Below are 23,406 nucleotides of genomic sequence, written 5' to 3'. Positions count from 1 at the left end.
AGGGGGCTCTTTTCTTTCTTTAGCTCAAACTCTCTTCTCTCTATGCTTCTGGGTTCTGCCATGCTCCTGGAGGGGAGGGGGGAAAACCATTAGGGGTTGTTGCTCTGGTTTCCTCTATTGCTCCATTGTAACACTTTGCTGTTTCTGCATACTTCCTCTGTGAACTATCTCTCCCCTTCATGTCAGCTAGTAAGGGGGGGGAAGAAGAAAGGAATGCGCCTCTGGCAACTGGTTTATCTCCCTGTTCGCAACGGAAGGTGCAAAGAGCCGACAAAACATCGCTGCAACCCTGAGACAGCCTGCCGTTGTCTCCTCTTTCCCACAGCGGACTGGGGATTGGCCCAATTGGACTGACAGGATGAACTATGGGGTGGGGTTTGCTTGGGACACTTGGGATAGCAAGGAACACTAAAGTCATACTGAAAAACCTCTACACCTGCCATTAAGCAGCATTTAAAAAAAATCTTCTCTTTTTGGCCATCACTCTCAGTTGGCTCAACTGGAGAACCCCAAAAATAGGGAAATGTTTTAGCAAGTTCCAAACCATCTATACTAACCTGTCTACAGAAGAAAGGCATGGTCCAGATATTGATCTTTGTCAATCTGCTTAAAACATCTCTGGCCGAGAGCAAAGTTCTATGAGAGGTAGCTGGATTCTCAGGGCATTCAAAAGATGTGGCCTTGCTCCTGATCGCTTCATTTAACAGTCAAAACTAGAAATCCCCAATAAATAAAGAATAAATAGAACACATGAGCCATTGATTTGTTTTTAGCAGGCCAAAGTAACAAAATTCTCCTTTGGGACTTCAGGCATCTTAATGAGAGCAGTCTGTCCAGTGATGCTGCAGTGGTGGCAGAGGGGCAGGCAGCAAGCTCACTCCGGCATCAGCTGTTTCAGCTCCTCATCACTGAGACAATTGGTGGCAACAATGTGGTTGAGCTGCTGCATGTACCGTTCAAGGTCCTGCATGAAGTGGGGGATTCGGGCCTTCTCCAGCACCCCGTATTTCTTCAGATGGTCTACATCTTCATAAGAGACCTGAATGAAGGGCATTTGCATGTTAGCTCATTGACTGGATTTCAATCTGTTATGCAAGATCAGCACACGCTATGGCCAGCGTTTCGAAGCTAGCTACCTAGACTAGTGGAAAGGGCAGGACCAGGCACTGGTTGCCACCCAACAGAGCCACGGGGTTCTTATTTGTTTTGGGGGTCTCTCAAAGCCATTCACTGGGGGGAAATGCATAAACATATAAACCTACAGTTGCAAGAAAAAGTATGTGAACCCTTTGGGATTACATGGAGTTTTGCATGAATTGGCCATAAAATGCGCTCTAAACGTCATGTAAGTCACAATAGAAAAACACAGTCTGCTTAAAATAATACTACACAAACAGCTGTTGTCATGTTTTAATTGAACATAAGATGGAAACATTCACAGTGCAGGGTGGAAAAAGTATGTGAACCTTTGGATTTAATAACTGGTTGACCCTCCTTTGACAGCAATAACCTCAACCAAACGTTTCCTGTAGTTGCAGATCAGACCTGCACAACGATCTGGAGTAATTTTGGACCACTCCTCTTCACAAAACTGTTTCAGTGTAGCAATATTCTTGGGATGTTTGGTGTGAATCGCTCTCTTAAGGTCATGCCACAGCATTTCAATCAGGTTGAGGTCAGGACTCTGGGCCACTCCAGAAGGTGTATTCTGTTCTGTTGAAGCCATTGTTTTGTTGAATTACTTGTATGCTTTGGGTCATTGTCCTGTTGCATCACACATCCTCTGCGGAGCTTCAGTTGGCGGACAGATGGTCGTACATTTTCCTGCAAAATGTCCTGATAAACTCTGGAAGCCCCAGCCGTCCTCTCACTCCGGCTGAGGAGTCCAATCTGGGGCATTGAGATAGCCATAATACCTGCCTGCCAGCACAGGAAGCAAGCCAGGCCGCTGCCGATCTTCGGGCTGCCGGCCACTGCCGCCAGTCTGGGGGGGAGGGCAAAAAACATCCTCTCCCCCAAGCGTCCACCCGCCAGTCCAAACGATGATCCAGCGGCGAGCAAAGGCATTCCCGGCAGCAATCTAATATCCAGGCATTCACCAACAAATCCACCGAGGCCGATGTCCAGGCCCACAATCCACTGCCGCCATCCGGAAGGAGAGGGAGGGCTCCGCGCCGCCGAAAACGGCGCCTGCCAGCTAATAACAATCCTAACTCCCGATCGAATCTCCAGCCGGTGGAATCGTCGTCGCCGCCCCTCCACACAAGCAGAGGGTATCCATGACGAGAAGACAGGAAAAGGACGCCCGCAGCATTACAGCATTGCTCTCCAGGCCGGCAGGCCGGCAACATCCGAAGCGCCGCTATCCGAAGGGGGGGGGGGCTCAGCACCGCCGAAAACAGCACCCAGCAGCCGTCTCTGCATCCACCACCCCCCGGAATCGCCCCACCATACCGTGCCATGGCTGGGCCTCCCTAAACTGACCCATTTAGAGCCCTTGTGGAGCGCCCGAAGCTCAAACTGCAGCCGCCGCCATCTTGGGCAAAAAAAAAGGGCAGGACAGCTGTCAGCAACACATCCAATATCATCACACTGATTGGAGTCAAGGTTGGCTCCAATTAGCTCTTGGAGAAGTCATTAGGCTAGGGGTTCACATACTTTTTCCACCCTGCACTGTGAATGTTTCCATCTTATGTTCAATTAAAACATGACAACAGCTAATGTTTGTGTAGTATTATTTTAAGCAGACTGTGTTTTTCTATTGTTGTGACTTACATGACGTTTAGAGCACATTTTATGGCCAATTCATGCAAAACTCCACGTAATCCCAAAGGGTTCACATACTTTTTCTTGCAACTGTATGTATGAGTCATCCTGGGTTTTAAGTGTGATGTCTTCCATTCCCACTGAGTTTTGCTTCAAACCTGGCAACTAGTGTAATCTTTTCGGCCAGTTTTTAGAAGAAATGTGGCTGCTAAAGTTAGGGGGATTTTATGGCAGTCTGTTAAAATTATGTCCGCTGCAAATATTGTTTTCCAAGGTATGAATGAATGACAAAATAGACCCCGGGTGTTTAGAGAGACATTCCTCAGAGAATGCTGATCCTTGCTCACTTGGTGTGAACATCATTTAAGTCCAAGCTTGCACTAGCAATGGAGGGGGGGAAAGTGGCCCCCTTCCTCTCAAAAACAAAGGTTTCAGCAATTATGAAATTGGAGGTCCAAGATCTCCCCCAGCCAGCCCTTCCTCCTTGCCCTCCCACTGCCCAACTGTCTCCACTGGGAGGGCTGTAGCAGAGAAAAACAAGTGGGCTCTGCATACCTTCCCCAGTGCAGCCAGCAACCGGAAATCAATCGTTTGTCGATGCCGGAGGATCTGGAGGATTCCTTCCAGGTACACCTGATCTTTGCTGAAGCAGCCTGCAAACGAAGAAAAACCAGCCGAGACTGTGAGCACGATCGAAACGCCTGCTTTCAGTTCAGAGCTTGGCGCCAAGGGAGCCTTTTGTAATGGGCTACGTGCCTATTGCCTCTGGAAAAGGTTATCAAGGAATCCTTTTGGACTTGGAAGGAAAGAGAACCTCAGAGGATGGGAGGAAAGAGGTTTGTATAGCAAACCTTTTGCTTGCTCCGCTTCTTTCTCCCCCCATGCTTTCGAAAACCTGTGAGGAGAGAAAGAGGAGGCCTTGGGGGGTGGGGGCTGCCAACTGTCAAAAAGCCTCCACAGGGACAAATACTTTAAGAGCCAAATGGCTCCAGGGACTGTGCCAAGGAGGATCAGAAGTTGGGATGGCTGGGGTGGAGGGTGGTCACACAGGCCTTTCACCCCAAAATGGAGGGTGAGTAGGCAGGCGCTTCTCTGCATTCTCTCCCAGGGACCAACTAGCTAGAAAGTCCGAAGAGAAGGCACAGGGAGGCCAGCTGGTACTTGGCGGTCAGGAGGGCCAGAAAGGCTGAAGGGTGGCCCTGCTTCACCCCCACCTGGCAATGAGGTGTCGGCCTGGCCTCGCTTGGCTCGCACGCAGTATTCCCACCGCACCCCGGCATCCTGCACGAAGCGCCCCAAGTCCTGGAAGAGTTCGCAGAAGGACATGCGCCCGGCCTGGCAGACGGTGTAGTAGAGGAGGGCGGCCCTCCAGAGGAAAGGCTGCTTGCGGAAGAGGACACTGTGCAGGCTAGCCAGCCCTTCCTCCGTGGGGTTGGCGGGCTTCAGGCAGTATTGCTTGCGGCCTTCTGAGCTGTGCCATGGCTGGGAGGCATTGTTAACTCCGCGGATATAGTGAGTGCCTAGGAAAGAAGATATTCCAGCAATAATCTCATTTTAATATTAAAAAAAACCATCCTCCACACCCACCCCAGCAGCAAGCATAATCACATCTGGGGTCTCCAGGCTCACTGACAGAACCACAGCTTCAGGGCCTTCCATAAAAATATCAAGTAGGAGCCAATCGTATCTCAGGCATGGGATTCCAGGAAGAGGGACCCTCCACATAAAAGGCCCTTCTGGGTCCTACTAGTGGAACTTCCCTGACGGGAACCCATAACATGGCACGCTTTCCCGCTTTAAGCAGTTGGGGAGAGGTGGTCCTTCAAATAACCTGACCCCAAGCCATGTAGGACTTTGAAGGTAATAACCAGCATCTTGAATTGCACCCAGAAGCAAATCAGTAACCAACGCAGGTCTAGCAAAAAAGGTGACCCACACACAAATTGAAATTTTAAAATGTGTGGGCCTTTTCAACCAGCTGAAGCTTCCGTGTGCTCTTCAGGGGCAGCTCCATTGTAGAGCATCTTACAATAGTCCAAATGGGTATAGGTGACAGTGAGAAGGGCACGTTGGCCCAGACAAGGGAGTAAGTGGCACTGTGCTGCCACCAGGTGATTGTTTGGGAAATTATAATATGCTATCTTATCTGGTTCAGCTAACCCCTCCTTCCCTATGACATATTTCCTCCTTCTCCTGACCATGTGTCCTACACCCCTCCCCTTTCTGGGATGGACTTCCTCCTTCTTTCTCCCTGGGGACTCTCCTCCTCCATAGCCGGCAGACACACATACTCCTTCATAACCAGCAGATACGCGTGCAGACACTGGGAGTCATTACTGTCTTTTGACCTTGGGAATACTGTCCAAATATCATCTTAACGCACCTCCTGCTGTAATCTACTCTGCATGCAAATAAAGGTATTTCTAGATGATACCATCTATCTTGTCAGATAAAATTTGTCCTACATCTGCCCTTTCTTTAATAATATCTTTTGGGCACAGTCTATCCATAGAAACAGATATAAGACATACCTACATTGTTGATATTGTGCCTATTGTTTTCTGATTCCATTCTTCAAAATTCTCCTTCAGTATTTTCATTGTGATAACATTTTGTTTATGCTTCCTCTGCCTAAAACCTTTACTCCCATCTAGTGTCATTTTTGAAATTATAAAATTGCTTATCTTTGTTTTGTCTTGTAAAAACCAAAACTGGATCTCACAGGAGCTGTTTGTTCAATATAATTAATTCCAAAATCCTATTATAAAAGTTTCGATTTTATCTGGACCGTAGAGGGCGAGGGTGAATCAGAATCACCCCAGAGGAAAGAAAGGGAGAGGAGAAAGCTGCAACTGGTAGTGACTGAGAAAGTGGTATCTGAGGGCTGAGTTTTGTAGATTCATCTGAACAATTCAACCCCAACTTTCATACAGGTAGACCTCAACTGTTTTTTTTCATATATTTTCATTTGTTCTCTAGTATACGATAGCATCAAGAGAGTAAAAAGAATTGAAACGGGCTGGTCACATAGCAAGAAGGCAGTCCTAGAAAGGATCCCATTTGATAAAAGGCATCCACAAAAAAGACTTAAAACAAGTTGGAGAGACAATATCAGCCAGTATGGCGGGCCCAGTTGGCAAAGGAAAGCCCAGGACTGTATTGGTTGGAAACCTGTGGAAGAGGCCTTTATCCTGCAGTGGACAGACAATGGCTAGGATGATGGTCCTCAACTTACAACCATTCAGTGACTGTTCGAAGTTACAATGGCACTGAAAAAAGTGACTTGCAATTGTTTCTAACACGACCGTTGCAGCTTCCCCATGATCAAAATTCAGATGGTGGACAACTGACTCATATTTATGACGGTTGCCGCATCCCAGGGTCATGTGATCAACTTTTGCGACCTTCTGACAAGCAAAGTTGATCGGGAAGCCAGATTCACTTAACAACCGTGTGGCTAACCTGACAACTGCAGTGATTCAGTTGTTAACAACTGATCCACAGTTAACAACTGTAGCAAGAAAGTGGGCAAAATGGACAACATTCACTTAACAATTAAGTTACTCAGTAATTGAAATTTGGGGCTTAATTGTAGCCATAGGTTGAAGACTTCAGCTGTATTGCCAAAACTTCCCTACAAAATATAAGCCACACTTGGAGTTTTTACACTGGAGCTGGATAAACCAGTTCCAAGTTGGATCAAACCTAGAGATGTGGTTTTGCTTTCCTTGGAGTTTCTTTAAATCTGAAGCTTCATCTAATTCAGAAAAACCTCTATGTCACTTCTCAACTCACAAAGGCCAATGTGTTTTATGACTTTCCCAATGATCTAAGTTCACTTTTAAGGCATCTGGCAAAAGAGGGAGAGAGATTTCAGGGCTGACCTATCTCGTGGCGCAGCATGCCCTCCAGCCAGTTCTGACGAGCGCCAGAGAGGTTGATCGCTAAAGTTGGGCGGCTGTTTTCCACCATCATGACTGCTTGGGAAAGGAGGTCTTCTGTGAGCTGAACCACCACCTGGAGAAAAGAAGCAGAAAGAAGATAATGCAGACCAGGACATCTCAGGAGGGTTCCCTACGGGGCGGAACCCCAGCACTCACCTCCCCAGAGCAGCCTTCCTTCTGCATGTACTTCCTGGTGATGGACCAGATTTGGCATTTTGTAAGTAGCTTTCCACCATTGGAGGCCTCAAAGCTCTCATAAGTACCATATTTTTTAAGGACAGCATTGATTATTCCTGTAGCCTGCAACAGATGCATGAAGTGGTTATCACAAACTCCAGGCTTTGCTCTGGTCTGGGGTGGGACCAATTAAAGCTGCCCTGAACATCCAGGTAGCTGACCTGAAGTCTGGATTCACAAATCTCACTAGACTAGATAAATAAGGGTATGATTCAGGGGGTTATGAATCATTCCCTATATTAGCATGTTATTTTAATTAAGCCATCACTTTAAGTAACTGTAGTTGATTATGGGGGCCTCTCATGTTCTGTGAACACAGAAATTTTCGCTAGTCCAGGTTTAGGGTTTGGGGCATTGTATGAAACTAGTCACCATTTTGCAACATAATACCACCAGGGGATAGAACTGGAGAAGTTCAGAAAGTATCAACATCTGACAGTCAAGATGGAAGGTTATGGCAAATGCCAGCCATGGTAGTCCCAAGGGGTTATCAGCACGCCAGACCCCACACCAAAACCTCCTTGGAACCAATTTGGTCTGCAGTTGCTTAGGCTTACTGCAGCGGCAAATACAGTGCACAGCCATGCTGGTCTTGTGGCACAAGATCCTCACATTTATCACATTCTTTTAAAATTCCTCTTTTGTAAGGTAGGAAACCGATTTACTCCAAGGACAACTCAAAGCAGGGTTCCTAAACTGGGGGTAATTTGGAGATAGCCTAGGGCTAATGGTGGAATCTGTAATTGCTTGAGGGGGCTGCCGCTGCCAAGACACTTGCATAAGATAACCATCTGGGTTGTTGTACGTATCACGACCAGGAAAAGGGGCAATGGGGTCAAACAGTCAAGCCTCTGTCTTAAAGATTTTTCAAGTACTAAAGCAACAGATGGCATGCGGCCAGAACAGAAGTTTTGAGAATTTTGGAAATCACTCAAAAATCTTGGCGGGAGCTACAAAACAAGGTCCAGCTATGAGCAACTCCCCCCCCTTCCATCCACCGCCAGGTCCTTCTGTGCTGACCACACTGGCAGGCCTGCAGGCGCCCTGGAGGGGCCCCGGGAGGGAAGGAAGGAAGGCTCAGCTCGCCACTCCTGCTCTGCTCCCAGCAACTGGAGGGAAGCAGCCTGGCCGGGTTTCAGGTGGCCTGGCTGGGAGAAGCTCCCACTGCTGCTCGTGGGGTGCCAGAGGCCTGGCGCTGCTGATCTGGGCTCCCTTCCAAGCCTTTGGGAAAGACACGTGGCACAGGGCCTGCAAGGCTGCCAACCCTAAATCAGGCTCTTCCCCGGGCATTATCTCAGCAGGGATGGCAGCGGGGATCCTGTTGCATGCGTGGGATGGACTTGAGGACCTCTTTGGTCCCCTCCAAAGGGCCTCATCCAGCCAAGGCAGCTTCCCTTTGAAAGCAGGAAGCCCGGGGAGGGCTCCTTTGGGCAAGAGCCGCGCGAGCCAGCCAGAGGGAAGGCTACCTGCAAAAGGAACTGCCCGGAGGCCTCTCGGTATTTATCCAGCACGACTTCAGGGACAGATTCCCCATATTCAAACTGAGGGTTGTAGGCAAACGAAGACCGGAAGAACTGCTCTCGCTCTGCCTCCAAGTTGGCTGGCCGCAGGGCCACCAGTAAGCAGGGGCTTCTCTTCCCGGCCCGGCGTGCCCCTTCCTCAGCTCTGGCCCTGGGCAGGTGAGGGAGGGAGGCAGCGCTGCGGATCTGGCCCTGCGCCCAATCCTTTCCGTTCACCAGGCAGCTGCTCTCACTCCGGTGCATGCAGCTGCAGGGGCCCTGCGAGGCGAGGCAGGGGGGCGCCCCCAAGCCCCGGAGGACTTTCGGCAGCTTGGTCCTCCTTCCGGGCCCAGAAGAATCCGACTCTGAAGACAGAGGAGAGGAGAGGAAGGGGCCCGGCTGCCCCTGGACACATGGAGGGCTCACTTGCTTCCTCCCACCTCTCCTGGGTTGTGGGTCCGCATGGAAAACTTCGGGATGCAATGGTGGATGATAGGCCGGGGAGTCAAGCACCATGTTGCCCTTGTGTAGCCGCGGGAGGCCTCATGAAGCCAAACCTGGGATTGGGAGAGTGCTGCGAACAGAGGGAAAAGGAGCGTCCTCAGGTAGGTTGTTTACTCTGGCTACATTCACATCCCACCAGAGACTCAAGCTTCATTAGATGCCTTCCTCCCATTTTCTCAACAACTCTCCTGTGAAGAGAAACTGGCCCCAAACCTCTGTGCCGGGGGGTGAGGTGGGGGCCTTCATCACTAGACTGGCTCCTGGGCTGATCCCCAGGGAGGCGGGGGGGGCTGCATAGTCCCCAGGAGCCTCCTAGGAAGATGGGAGAGGCCTATGCTTCCCAGTCCAACGCCTCCCCCCCCTCAGCGCTTGCACTGCAAAAAAGCACCAGGAAAACCCAGTCCCAGGCTACAGCCTCTCTCTCACCCGGAAGACTTGGGCGCCCAAGGAAAAAGAGGAGCTGCTTGAAGGAGTAGGAGGGTTTCCCTTGTGCCAGTCTGAAATCCTCCTTCCCAGCCCTGGTTGGAATGTGCACAGGGCTGAACTTCCCCTCCCCAAGGACTGAGAGGGCAGGCAGGGCATCACTTGGGTCACCAAGGGTGGAACTACAGAATTGAGAATCACCCACATATTGATGACACCTCAACCCTTGGTGATGGATGACCACGCCCAGCGGCTTCATGCAGATGTTAAAGAGGAGTGGAGAGAGTACCAAGCTTGCAGCACACGACAAGGAGCAGCCTTCGGTTGGTCTCTCGCTCGCTATCAACACCAAATGGGACCATCCTTGCAGAAAGGAGCCAAAGGGCATGAAACTGCCCTGCCCAGTCCCAAAGCCCACCAGCCCAGAAAGATACCATGGTCGAGGGTATGGAAGGTCGCTCAGAGGCCAAGGAGAATGAGGAGGAGTAAGGATGGCTGCGCTACCCACATCCCGCTCTTGCCAGAGATCACCAACAACTGCTATTTCTTTCCCATAACCGAGCCTGGATCCTGACTGGAAGGGGTCCAGAAAATCTGTTTCATCCAGGACCCTCTGAAGCTACCAGGCCATCACCCTTTTCAGCACCTTACCTAAAAAGGGGAGGTTGGAAACTGGATGAAAATTGTCCAGGCTGGTGGGTTCCAGTGATGATGGGGAGAGAAGGATACAATTAAGAGGCTCAGAAATTAAACTTAAGGAGCATCATAAAACATGACTTGATAGCGATATTCCAATGTTTGAGGGGTTGCCACAAAGAAGAGGGGTTCAACCTATTCTCCAAAGCACCAGAAGGCAGGACAAGAAGCAATGGATGAAATCATTGCATAATCAAGGAGAGAAGCAACCTAAAACTAAGGAGAAATTTCCCAACAGTGAGAACAATTAACCAGTGGAACCGCCTGCCTCCAGAAGCTGTGGGCACTCCAACACGAGATTTTCAAGAAGACATTGGATAGCCCCCTTTGTTCTACAGCTCTTCGCTCTGAAAGCAAAAATCAAGTGTGGCCATGATGCAGATATCTCCTTTGACTGTAGTACTTGTGAAAAAAGATTTTGGTGTATTAGTTGAATGCAAACTCATGCTAGTTTATGGTGTGATGGGGTTTAAAAAAGTGCAATTTTAGACTGTAATTTTTGAAATAATGGAAGTGTTCCTTCCACTTTGGCCAAACATTCAAACCCCACTTCAGTGTTGGAACCTCACTAGAACAGAAAGAAGATGGTAGTGAGAATGTTCAGGAGAAGAGAAACAGGCCCATGAAGAGAAATTGCGGGGTCAGAATAATGTGGTTAGTTTTGGAGAAAGATTGGAGCAGGATGTCTTCAGACATTGGATGGGATGCCACAGCAAAGTTTGTTAAAGGTTCACCAGATGATTGCCTAAACCAGGGGTAGGCAATCTTGGCTCTTTTATGACTTGTGGACTTCAACTCCCGGCTGGCTCAGGAATTCTGGGAGTTGAAGTCCACGAGTCATAAAAGAGCCAAGGTTGCCTACCCCTGGCCTAAACTATCATCCCCAAGCTCCATGGTTAACAATGAAAAGACCCACCAGTTTGCCATTTCTCAGGAAGATAATTTAACAGAAATTCTCCATTCTAATGAACTGGGGGAGATAATTGATTTTGGATGAGAAATTGTTCAGCTGTAACTCCATCCCTTTCTCCTCTCTTGCTAAAGGGGCTCTGTGAAAATTTCTGGGAAGACAACAGAATCATTGTTAGATTCATGCAGCTGGAAGGAGATGTCCTGGAGGCTTCAATATAATCCTCACCAGCTGGGAGAAACTGGCTGAAGAAGTGAAGGCAACAGACATCTTTGGTGTGGGATGAAGTGGGAGCACCTATAGAATTAAGAGCTGCCTTCAAAATTGCCTTCAATGATGATGAACTCAGAAAAGTTGGTTGGGTCCAATGACTTGAACTGTGGATAAAGTGCCCTCAAAAATCGCAAAATCCCATAAAACAAGATGCTGAAGGTAGATAAATTCTACAAAAAGAAAAATGAAAAAAATATTCTAAAAGGCCACCATTGATTTATATAGAGCTGAAGAGAAAGAACATACATGGAAAATGAAAGAAACAAGATCATTCTCTCTATCTGATATACTGAGAGAGGAAAAGGACAACTATGAAAAATGGGAAAGGGGAGATATTGTCAGACCTGCCCCACCCAGGTCCCTAGGAAAGAAAAGCCCTCAACTCCATTTAGTTGAAGTGATAGCTTCTTTTACTAAGGGTTAGCGGTTGCAGTGAAAACAAGACTAGATCTGAATATTCATACACAAAGGTTACTTTTTTCCATTCCATGGACCTCGCCCGCTTTGTCCGGGCTGATGTAATTCCAATCTACAAACTATAGACCAATCAACCTGACATCACTATCTGGGAAGATCTGGGAAAATATAAAAAGCATGTTTTTTTAGCACCTAGAAATGAACAAGACAATAGAAGCCAGCATGGGTGTGTCAAAAACAGATCATGCTAGGCAAACCTTATTGCTGTCTTTGGCACAGTGATTAAATTAGAGGATCAGCAAAATGCTGTGAACACAGTTTTATTTAGATTCCAATAAGGCATTTGATAAAGTAGATCCCAGCCTACTTCTTGGTGGGATAGAACAATGTGTGACAGACACAGCCAGATGGACTCGCAACTGGCTGACCAGCTGCACTCAGCTATGGAACTGAAACTCCTGGTGGAAAATTAAAGAGAACCAGCCTAGAACTAAAGAGAAATTTCTTGACAGTGAGAACAATTAATTACCTCAGGAAATTGTGGAGGTTTTTAAGAAGAGACTGGAATGGTATAGGGCAGTTTGACACCCCTGGTATAGGGTCTCTTGCTCAGCAAGTGGTTAGACCAGAAGATCTCCAATGCCCCTTCCAGCCCTATTGTTCTACGTTGTATTTCCAGAAATTTAAGAAACTCTGTCAGAAAAACTAAACCTTAAAAGTAAATTGAGGCTTGCAAGTAACACTAAATACTATATATATAGTATGCGTGGATTTGTAATAATGTATATAATAATATAATCCAAATATAATAATGATATTTATAATAACGTCCCTCCCAATGCCTGGGAAGGGAGCCCAGGATCGGTGGGTGAGCTGCTCTCCAGTCTGCAGGACTTCCCCAAGAAGCCTTCACAAGCTCCTTTGTTGTGTTCCTTTAGTGAAGTTCTCTCTCACCCTCCTGGTCCATCCTAAGCAGCACCCCCCCCCCAGTAACACAACCACAATCAGCAAGAGTTTCATTTGCCTCACTGGAAAAAACAGATGCAGAATCTCTGGGTTCTGCCTTCCAACATCACCTCTTACCACTTCCAGCAGACCTGCACTGTCTTTGACTTTCTAACATACTGAAGGTCATTTTAATGCATACATGCATATGTACATACATGTAGTACAGTATATATTGGTACATGTAGTAAGATAAATATGGAGAAGGGCCTGGAAGACTGGAGAACAGCTCACCTCATCCCCATCCTCAAAAAGGAGACAAAGGAGGACCTGGGAGACCCCCCAACTTGATTTTTCTACTCTGCAAGGTCTTCAAACAATCCATTGACACCATGTTTGTGAGCACTCGGATAAGCATGTTAGAATCGATAGGAGCCAGCATGGATACCTTGCAAACAAATTGTGCCAGAATATCATCTATGTTAACAGTGTGTCAAGCTTAGAAGACGGAAGGAATGTCTGCACCCAAAGAGGGCCTGCTTCACCTTGGAAGGGATTACCAAGGGATACGGCCCAAGAGTGCCAGTTGACAGGGCTCAAATACTTGCTATAAGATCTAGAAGAAACTTAAATGGTTGTGTTGGTCTGCTTAATTTAAGCTGATCTATCCTGCCTTTTAAAACACCAATTTCCCAGCATCTCTCACACACACCCCAAGAAAAATGGGGGAAACAGCCTCAGATCACAGGGGCTCGGACAGCCTACCAGGGTCAACCCCTCCACCCTCTGCATGGGGGGGAGGGGCAGGTGGCTCCTGGGTAGTCTTGGCTGCCCACCTGCTTGGTGCTGCGCTTGGCCCCAGCTGGGCTGGCCTTGGAACCAGAATGCCAGCCTTGGGAGCTTTGGGGCTTCTCAGGAAGGCTGTGCTTATGCCATCATAATGGCCGGGGGGGGGGACACAGCACCAGGACTGCAGCAGCTCTGCAGCCCCCAAAGCCCCTGCTGCACCACCCCGTTGCCCGACAGAGGCCCGCGCCCTCCAAGACCGGCCGGCCCCAAGTCGCTGCTTCTTGGAGGCCGAGGCGACCCACGTAGGCAGCCCCCAGTGCCCTGCGGGATGCCCCGACACGGAAATCGGAGGGCGGGGAGCCGTTGGGGGTTGCACTTAGTCCCGGGAGTCCCAGGTTCGCGTCCCCCATTATCTGCCAGGAAGCTCAGCGGCCTCCCTTCCCTCCCTGCCGGTGGGAAATCAGAGGAGGGCGAGGCTGAAGGAGATGCTCCCTCCCCCCCCCCGTTTCCCACCATCCTTTCCCCGCAAGCCGCACGGCGGAGGCCGACGCTTGGACCCCGGGCAGCTGCTCACCGCGGGCCGGAAGCCCACGACCGCCGCCCTGCCTCGCCGTCTGGCTCGAAGGGGCCAGCTGAGGGTCCCGCCGGCCAGGAGCGCCAATGGCTGGGACCGAGCAGCCCGGCAGGGCCGAGAGAGCGTGGCTGGCAGCCCGGCCCCCCCAGGACCCTCGCTCTAACACACACACACACACACACACACACACACACACACAGACACACGGCCGGAACCGCCTGGCAGCCACGCAGGGCTGAGCGGCAGCCTCGCCCGACCCACCTGCCCCGCCGCCGCGTCGCTTCAAGCCGGCCCGGCGGCGGCCCCAGCGCGGAGAGGGGCGCGGAGCTGCGGGCTGCGCGGGGGCTCCTGCCGGCCTCGCCCGCCTGGCCGGCGCCGGGCCCGCCGCCCGCCCTTGCGCCGCCTCCCCCGCCCCCGGAGCATGCTCAGTCGCGCCGCCGCGCCGCGCCCCGCCCTTGCGCCGCCTCCCCCGCCCCCGGAGCATGCTCAGTCGCGCCGCCGCGCCGCGCCGCGCCCCGCCCTTGCGCCGCCTCCCCCGCCCCCGGAGCATGCTCAGTCGCGCCGCCGCGCCGCGCCCCGCCCTTGCGCCGCCTCCCCCGCCCCCGGAGCATGCTCAGTCGCGCCGCCTTGCGCCGCCTCCCCCGCCCTTGCGCCGCCTCCCCCGCCCCCGGAGCATGCTCAGTCGCGCCGCCGCGCCGCGCCGCGCCCCGCCCTTGCGCCGCCTCCCCCGCCCCCGGAGCATGCTCAGTCGCGCCGCCTTGCGCCGCCTCCCCCGCCCTTGCGCCGCCTCCCCCGCCCCCGGAGCATGCTCAGTCGCGCCGCCTTGCGCCGCCTCCCCCGCCCTTGCGCCGCCTCCCCCGCCCCCGGAGCATGCTCAGTCGCGCCGCCGCGCCGCGCCCCGCCCTTGCGCCGCCTCCCCCGCCCCCGGAGCATGCTCAGTCGCGCCGCCGCGCCGCGCCCCGCCCTTGCGCCGCCTCCCCCGCCCCCGGAGCATGCTCAGTCGCGCCGCCGCGCCGCGCCCCGCCCTTGCGCCGCCTCCCCCGCCCCCGGAGCATGCTCAGTCGCGCCGCCGCGCCGCGCCCCGCCCTTGCGCCGCCTCCCCCGCCCCCGGAGCATGCTCAGTCGCGCCGCCGCGCCGCGCCCCGCCCTTGCGCCGCCTCCCCCGCCCCCGGAGCATGCTCAGTCGCGCCGCCTTGCGCCGCCTCCCCCGCCCTTGCGCCGCCTCCCCCGCCCCCGGAGCATGCTCAGTCGCGCCGCCTTGCGCCGCCTCCCCCGCCCTTGCGCCGCCTCCCCCGCCCCCGGAGCATGCTCAGTCGCGCCGCCTTGCGCCGCCTCCCCCGCCCCCGGAGCATGCTCAGTCGCGCCGCCGCGCCGCGCCCCGCCCTTGCGCCGCCTCCCCCGCCCCCGGAGCATGCTCAGTCGCGCCGCCGCGCCGCGCCCCGCCCTTGCGCCGCCTCCCCCGCCCCCGGAGCATGCTCAGTCGCGCCGCCGCGCCCCGCCCGCCCGGCAGCCCCGGCGCCGAGCCCGGGTGGGGGGCGGCGGCCCGGCTGTTTTCTGGCCTTGCGGGCCTGGGTGAGCGGCGGCTTGAGGCTGCAGCTGGAGGCCTGCGTGTGGAAGGAAGGCAGCAGCCTCCCGTGCCAGGGAGAAGGCTCGCTGGCCACGCGGGGGTCGCTTTGGGCCTCCGGGTGTGGGAAGGGCAGAGCGAGAGGCTGAGCTGGTTGCCTTGGCCAGAGCCGCCTCGGAGTGGCCGGAGCTGCCCGGAGAGCAAACTGGCTTTGGCCTCGCACGTGGGCCCCGCGGGAGGAGCGCGGCTTGCTAGGCGCCCCGTGAAATGTGGGGCTGGAACACGGAGGTGATTGGAGGCCGTTTTGCTTCCCGGCGAGGGAGCCGTTATGCCTGTAAGGCTGACGGTAAACGCGGCCCTGCTGCCTCGGGCGCCCCTTCCCTTGGCTCGGCCTCCCGGCCCGCCTGGCCGGCTGCTTCGTAGGCCTGACGGGATGGGCGCAGGGCCCGTAATAGGGCTGCTGTTTATCGGGGAACAGGTTGGAGAAGGTCGGGGAAGACTTCTCCCAGGAAGCCGATTATGGGCCCTCTTGAGGGAATTGCACGCAGTTCCATGGAGTTCCAGGGCCATGGCCGAATTTCATCTTACATTTGTCCATGGATCTTTGATAAGCCTCTCAAATGTGTTGGTCGGTCGATGTGTTGTTTGTCAAAGAAACAATCCAGCAAAACCCCACAAGTTCCTCTTGGGCAAGCTTAGGCAAGGCCGTGCTCCTGCCGATTTTGGGGAAGTTGATTTTACTGAATTGCCCAGGAAACGGCTTTTGATACTTGCTGGTTTTTGTGGATGCTCTCTCTGGATGGATTGAGGCCTTGCTGCGCCAAGAAGGCGCGTGAAGTGGTCAAGGCCCTTCTGAAGGAAATGACTCCACGTTTCCCCCTTCCCTATCAAGGTATTGGATCTGATAACGGGGCCCACCTTGTGGCCCCTGGTGCAGAGGATGCGGTTGGGCTGAAGCTTTGGTTTAAACCCCTGAATGTCAAAACACTGAAGATGTCGCTGTTCCCCTCCGGCAGGCCAGTTGTTTGTATAAGCGCTCCCGTGACCAGGCCCGGTGCTGCTTTTGCTTCCTCCTTTTATCTCCTGCCTTGTCCAGGCCTCCTTTTCCTTCCTCATTTATAGTGTTCTGCTCGGTGGCGTCTTCTGTGTCTCTTCTCTTCTGCTCCCTTCTCTTGTTCAGTTTTGCCTGATTGGAGGGATTATGGCAAAGCCAGCAAAACACCACAAACTAAACACCCACAGGAAGGATACAGGTCTGAGGCAGACCTGAACCCAGGGATGCCTGAGGGAGATCCTGCAGTCCCCACCTCAACTGCTGAGCTAGCAGCCTTCTGCACTGCCACCCCCATCTCCGGTCAGACTGACCAAGCACAGGAGGGGGGCCAGGAGGACACAGACACATAGACCCTCCCATTGAACAACACCCAGTTCAACCTAGCCATGCAAAAGCTGTGGAAGATGAGTGGAAGGATAGCCAGTTTCAGATGCCATCTTCATATTCAAAATGTCCAGATCTGAACAAAATTATTGAACGTCACAGATTGTTGGATTTGTATGCACATACTCCCAACTGGTACCATGGCTTGGTCATGGAAGCCACACCACTTAGGGCTTCCATGTTCAGAATAGGCAACACCACCAAGGGGTGGAAAAGCCCCATTTTTGGGACAGGGAAGAAATTAATGTTTGCAAAGTTAGGGACACGTATACAACACTGAGCAGCAGCGTGCCTGAATCATTTTAATTCCTCTTCCAAGTACAAGGTAGGCATTTATGTGCATTGTGCCATTACATGGAAAGTTAACTGCACCAGAACTTATGACGGGTGGCATAAGTGTCACCAAGCCTTTGGCCTCAATCCACACATGAACCATCGGTCCCATGTAATTTATTTGGGGCTATGGGAATCATGGCCTACATGGTTCCTACACCTGCATCATTTCAAGGAATATTCTTGGCCAGCCATCTCAATTAGTGGTTTTTGTGTGAATGTTTTGCCTATTAGTATTTGCCAGCCTGTGGGTTAGGCATGTGACCCAAACCACAGAAGGCATGCTTGAGTATTTTTATAATTTCTATATTTCTATACCCTATCTGCTGTGTGCCAGCTTCCTCTTATGTAACTAAGTGAAAGCAAAGAACTGTATAAATATCTTACACTTTTTTTCGGGGTTCCTCCACCTTTAGGGAGGATTCTTTTTTTTGTAGAAGTGTTGATTTTTTACAATAACAACCTTAGTGCCTGGTGTACAGCTTGTTGTCTTGGTTCATAAATTTTTTTGAAAAAATTTCAATAATGGTTAATTAACAGTCAATAATAATTAAATTTATATGTCCCAAATCACTATATCAATTAATAATATATTTCCTTGATCTTCTCCCAGTAGTATTCTCTTTCAACATTAAACATAATTTTTGATATTTGATATTTTCTATATATAAATGATTAAAAACATTTTCTTCTATATTTACACTAACAATAATAGCGTCCACATATAGCATTTTTTTCTTATCAACTTGTTATTTTCATAAAAGTCATTGATTCACCGTGTAACTTATTTTCATAAATCTTGTTTAAGCTCAATTTCTCCATAATATTCAAACAATTCTTATCAATCATAATTTTCTCAGTAATTAACATCTAAATATTCAATTTTTCCACTTAAATATATCATCCCAATATTTTATATTTCATATATTATAAAAATAGTATACTACTTATCTATCATAACATCTACCTATAACATCCTTTGTAATCAATTTATATTTCATTTCTATTTGTAAAAATTGAGTGAATCACTATATATCATTTTTTCAAAGTTCTTATTAAGCCTAATTTCCCCTCAATATTTCAACCATTCCTTAATCCTAAAACTTAATTTGTCTTTAAAATTCAAACTTTTCCTTCACTTACATCATCCCAATATTTTTACATTTTGTATCTTATCAAAAAATACTGTATTACATATATCTTTTATCCCACTTATTCTAAAGCCCCTTATAGCTAAAGTTATTTGTTTATTTAGCCATATTCAAACAAGTGTTTGCTCATATAATATTCTATCTGGTAGGTAAGGTGAGTCAAGTCTCTTAAGCCCGTCTCTAATCTTCCTTTGCCAAATTGTTTTCCAAATTAGTATTTTTGACTTGTCAAACAATTCTTGTATTTTTGTAGTTGTTAGGAGTAGACAATACATAGCATGTAAAATGTATGCTTTTTGTCTCCCAAACAGTGATTCTTCTAGCAGTGTCCATTTTATTAAGTCTTCTTTCTTCTCAGGTTTATTTTGACATTCTAATATAAGGTATCTTTTTCATATTTATTGTTGTATCCAAATGTTGTGATTTTTTTTCTTGTTTGTATTAAGTTATAATTCCCTTCATTTGTGACTTTGCCAATTAACTCATTTTTTTCTATTTCACATTCTGTTATCTGATTTGTTTGTTCATTCTTTACCATCATTCTTAGGATTTTTTTGATTGTAAATTAAAGTTAGAAGTGTATTCATTTATGTTATCAAAATTATGTTTAATCTCTATTGTGATTTGTATCTGTCGTAGCATTGCATAAATTTCTTCTTGGAAAGTATTTGTCTTGAAATGTTGCTTCTAGAGTGCTTTGATCTTTCAGGCTGAATCCTTCAGCAGTAGATATTAAGTGTGGTTTTCTATCATTTTTTGATGAATATGTCATATCCACGTTGTCTCCCCTTTTCAAGTGCCATAGTCTCTGTAATTAGCCTTGTCAAGCTGACCAAAACTCAAAATCCAAACAGTCCAATTTTGTATAGTTCTTGTCTTTATATTTAATTTTTATAATCCACTGTAATTTTCAATTGTCAAGGTTTCAGTAAAATCAATGTCTTATAACAATTCGTTCTTTCAGGAGTCAATTGGCAACCAGTCAGAATTGCAATTCAATATTTTTAGCCACCTTAAATCCTTCCTGTAAGTTCCCCTATCAAAAATTAGTCATAAATCAAAGTTTTTAAACAGTTCATAAATTTAGACCACAATCAAAGTATTTCTTTTCTTTCAGACACTTTCCAATCTTATGTGTACAATTTCTTCTTTGTTCCCTGGCAGGTATCTTCTTAAAGGTTATTAAAGTTCATGGGAACAGATTTTTCTGTTTCTGGGTGTTGTCCTTAATGTGCTATATTCTAATTGTCCACTAGATGTCAGCAAATATTTGTTTTCCAGCTTTTTCAGACAAGCAGTTCTTTTTCTTTTTTAATAATGTCATCAAATTCCTTTAGAACAGGGGTGTCAAACTCAATTTCATTGAGGGCCGCATCAGCATTGCAGTTGCCCTCAGGGGGCCGGGTGGGTATGGCCTGGGTGGGCGTGGCCTACTGGGTGGGCGTGGCTAGAGCATATGGCCTACTGGGTGGGCGTGGCCAGCTCTACATCGTTCACATCAAGGGTGCCTATGGGGGCCTGGGCAGGAGTGGGACAGATCTGAGGGTCTCTGGCAGGAGGAGGGTGTCTGGGCCAGGGCCAAGGCAGTGGGGGCCGTTCCCTCACTGTTTCCAGGATGGCTTCGCGGGCCGCATGAAACCACTTCGCGGGCCAGATCCGGCCCCCGGGCCTTGTGTTTGACACATCTGCGGTATGGGGTTGAATTCTTTCCCTGTGGCTACCTGGAAAGAGTGTAGCCGGTGCTGCTATGTACTGAATTATTGTAAGCCACCTCTGCGAAAAGGAGGAGGTCGGTCCAGTTTGTTTGTTGGTAAGAGACGTAGCATCTAAGGTATTGTTCCACCATTTTGTTGGCGGATTCTGCGGCTCCGTTAGTAGCCGGGTGAAAAGCAGTTGATAGGCCTTGAGACAATCCAATTAATTTAAGAAAGTTTCTCCAAAATTTCGCTGTGAACTGCAGCCCTCTGTCCGAAATTATTCGCTTAGGGCCGTCTAACACTTCTCTAAAAAGATGAATCATTGATTGCTCAGGCCATCTATCTATCCTTCCTGCCATCTTTCGAAACTCCCGCACATACTCTAGGGCAGTCCGGCCAGCTTGCTTTATCTTATGGATTTCTTCTTCCACTTTGAGGGCAATGGATGGGTCCTCAAATCTTTCCTTCAGCCCCGGGAGGAAAAGGTGGGGGGTCCTCCAATTCAGGGGCCTCATTATATAAATTGTTCAACCATTCAGATGCTTCTCCCTCTAGGTTGGATACAATCACATTGACCATTGCATCCGGGTCCGGTAAGTGTGACCCCAACGATTCAAGTGAGAGCGTACTTGGTTGAGGAAAAAAAGCAGTTTCTCTGGTTCCCCATCAAAGGTTGCTTTGAAGGGTGGGCTCATCATTGCTTGCTGGGGTTCCCATTGCTGCTGGCCCCACTGTTCAACGGCTGCTGGGGCCCCATTGCTGCTGTCTCCCCCTTGGTTGTTGGATCAATGGTTGCTGGGGCCCCCACTTCTGTTGTGCCCCCAGTTGCTGCTGGCCCCCTCCTGGTTGTTGATTCACCGGCTGCCAAGGCCCCCACTGCTGCTGTTGGACTCCCAAATGCTGTCTACCCCATTGGTGCTGTTGTAGGTCCAGGGGTTGCACGTTTGGGCCCTGCTGCTGCCTCCCCTGCTGTGGTTGTCTGAGGGGAGGGTGCTGTTGGTTGGCAGGACATTGTGGCACCATCTGCTGTTGTAGGCCCCTCAATGGTTGTTGGATGGGCGGGGGTTGCTGTTGTCTACTCTGTATTTTGGCTGCAGGGAATGGTGGCGCCCTCTGCTGATGATCTACTAACAGATGTGTTAGTCTCAAAGGCTGTGGTGCCTCCCTCAGTGGTTGCTTGGCACTCGGGGCTGGTGACCAGTCTCCATGGGATTGTCCTCCAATTGGCTGTTGCTCTCCAGGCTTCTGCAACACCCCAGTCTGCTGCAAGGCCTCTATCAGCTGATTTAGGCTCAGAGGTTGCTGCCCCTCCTTCTGTGGGGGCTGCCACACCCCGCTGTTGAGGGGGCCCTAGTTCCTCTTCTTCTGTGGGACTGGAGGCCCTAACAGGGAACTTCAGGGGTTGGAGGGCCATTAGCTCTGTGAAAAGGGGGCTGGGGACCTCTTTTTGTAGGAGCTGTTCTGCGCTTCTCACTTGTAGTTCTTCAAACCTTTCTGCTAAATTGTCAGTTGATTGGGTTTGGGCTGCAGACGGATATTTCCACTCACCCGAGTCTTCAATCTCAGCTGGCCTGGCTGCTCCCCACCGGTCTGGGGAATACGATGTGCAGGATTCTCTTTGTTGTCGTTCCACCTCCTCTGCCTTTGAAGCCCTTGGGGATGGCAAGGCCGCTTCGAGGCACCTGGAGTCTCCGCTGGGCTTAATCCACCCTGATGACCAGACCAATTCTCCTGGCTGTTTGGGTCTAGCTCCCAGCTGGGAGGATTGCTGAAACTCTTTTTCTGCCGGCTTCTTTGCTGGCCCTTCCCCCACTGGGGTGGCTGCTGGTGTCAGGGAGCTGGCTTCAGGCAATTTTTCTTCCTCCATGATGGGATCTTCCCCAACTCTTTGCCAGACTGTCTCCCAAACTTAGAGACAGCAACAGGAGGTCGAGACTCCCTAATTAGTTTAAAAAGTAGGGAGATTCCAGCTTGATGCCAAGATTCTGGCGTATGGGCTTTTCGAGTGACTGAGGGATTATTTACCTTAAAAATCCTTTATTAGCCTAATACACCGGCAAATGCTTGCTCAAAGGAAGCTGGAATCTGAAATCTCCACCCCTTGCACAATATATTAAAACACAATTCTCCACCTTTCTAATTTTGTCATTAATCATATTCTCCAATTAATTTAAAGAATCAGTTTCCCTTTCGTTAGAAAACCCGCCAAGGTGTTATCTTCTTTAGTTTCAGATGGCCTTGAAGGTACAATCTTACTCGTCCCCCCTCCGAACCTTAAACTTATTCTCTTAAAGCAATACACAAGTTTAACATATGAAATGGCTACTTCTTCATCTCTTGTCAAGCAATAACATTCGATGTTAGCAGTGTTGACATCTGTCTCTTATCTGACCCTTCCCCCAGCAGTACCCCTTCACCCTGGGCAAAAGGTCTTTCTCAGATCCCATTATATCGCCCCTCCTGAGCTCTGTGGAAACGAAGAATTAAATGTAGCTGCATCATTTACCTTTTGGGTGATAACTCTCTAAGGCATCCTGTAACTCAGGGGTGCCTGGGTCAGAACCCACTCCAATCCACATCTTAAGAAAGACTCTTGGAGGCAAGATTGTCCAAGCAATCCTAAGACATAGATGACACAGGGTATAATAGACAGGATCTGAAAAATCCCCTCACAGATCGATATTTTTAAAGCGTCCCTGAGCAAAACCCCACCTCTCAGTCCATTTGGTCAGTTCCGGATCAGTCAGGTTTCAGGTGGCAAGCCCCTCGTGGGAAAGGGAGAACCATCAGTCCATTCGTAGCACAATCACTTCCTCCCCTTCACATTCCATCCAGAGAAACAAACCAGAATCCCCCCACCCCCTTTCTTAGTTGCTCGTAAGATCAGAGAATGCCTCTCATAGATCTTATTGTGATGGGTAACAGGCAGGCTAGATAAACAAAACATTACATCTAAGGAGAGGAAATGGAGGCAATAAACTCCCATGTTTATTCCCTTTCCTCCTTGGGAATGGCAGAATCCAAGGGGGGGTGAGATTTGGGTTTGCACAGTTAGAAATGAAACATAAATGGATTGTGACAGCCTGTAGAGGCGATAACTGCCCCTTTATCAGAAATTTGGGTCTCCCCCCATGTCCTGTATGTCTGGTCTGAAAGGAGCCGGGCCATTCCCACGTTCCCTGCTCGGTCTTGCTCTCCCTGAGGCACCTCCACATTTAGGCATCATTTGTCTTAGAACTTGCCCAA

The 23,406-nt window shown here is 49.8% G+C and overlaps 1 protein-coding gene across 5 annotated transcripts; it reads right to left on the bottom strand.

Moving 5' to 3' along the window:
* Positions 1-753: 753 nt before the first annotated feature.
* Positions 754-14,365, bottom strand: MATCAP1 (microtubule associated tyrosine carboxypeptidase 1). 5 transcript variants are annotated; one of them, XM_081335623.1, is made up of 7 exons: positions 14,239-14,365; positions 8,414-9,020; positions 6,867-7,010; positions 6,651-6,783; positions 3,981-4,286; positions 3,322-3,419; positions 754-1,039 (listed from the first exon to the last, which is right to left on the bottom strand). In XM_081335623.1, exons 2-7 carry the CDS (start codon positions 8,960-8,962, stop codon positions 875-877), a joined length of 1,395 nt encoding a protein of 464 aa, XP_081191749.1. In that variant the 5' UTR covers positions 8,963-9,020; positions 14,239-14,365; the 3' UTR covers positions 754-874. The 5 variants fall into 5 exon arrangements, with proteins under 5 accessions (XP_081191749.1, XP_081191748.1, XP_081191747.1 ...); XM_081335622.1 differs by lacking the exon at positions 14,239-14,365 and adding an exon at positions 11,717-11,830; XM_081335621.1 differs by lacking the exon at positions 14,239-14,365 and adding an exon at positions 10,025-10,065.
* Positions 14,366-23,406: the final 9,041 nt, after the last annotated feature.

Source organism: Vipera berus, assembly GCF_964194415.1.
Source record: "Vipera berus genome assembly, chromosome: 10".
Classification (NCBI taxonomy): Eukaryota; Metazoa; Chordata; class Lepidosauria; order Squamata; family Viperidae; genus Vipera; species Vipera berus.
Note: the sequence above shows the minus strand (reverse complement) of the source record. Positions and strands in the feature narration are given on the sequence as shown.

What these genes read in the sequence shown, in the direction of transcription:
- MATCAP1 (XM_081335623.1), bottom strand. Translation starts at nt 8,962, where the DNA reads ATGGTGCTTGACTCCCCGGCCTATCATCCACCATTGCATCCCGAAGTT. An exon ending in CATGCTGCGCCACGAGATAG is followed by an intron (nt 4,287 to 6,650) that starts GTCAGCCCTGAA and finishes CTTCTTTCCTAG; the next exon opens with GCACTCACTATATCCGCGGA. An exon ending in TGCTGGCTGCACTGGGGAAG is followed by an intron (nt 1,040 to 3,321) that starts GTATGCAGAGCC and finishes CCCTTCATTCAG; the next exon opens with GTCTCTTATGAAGATGTAGA.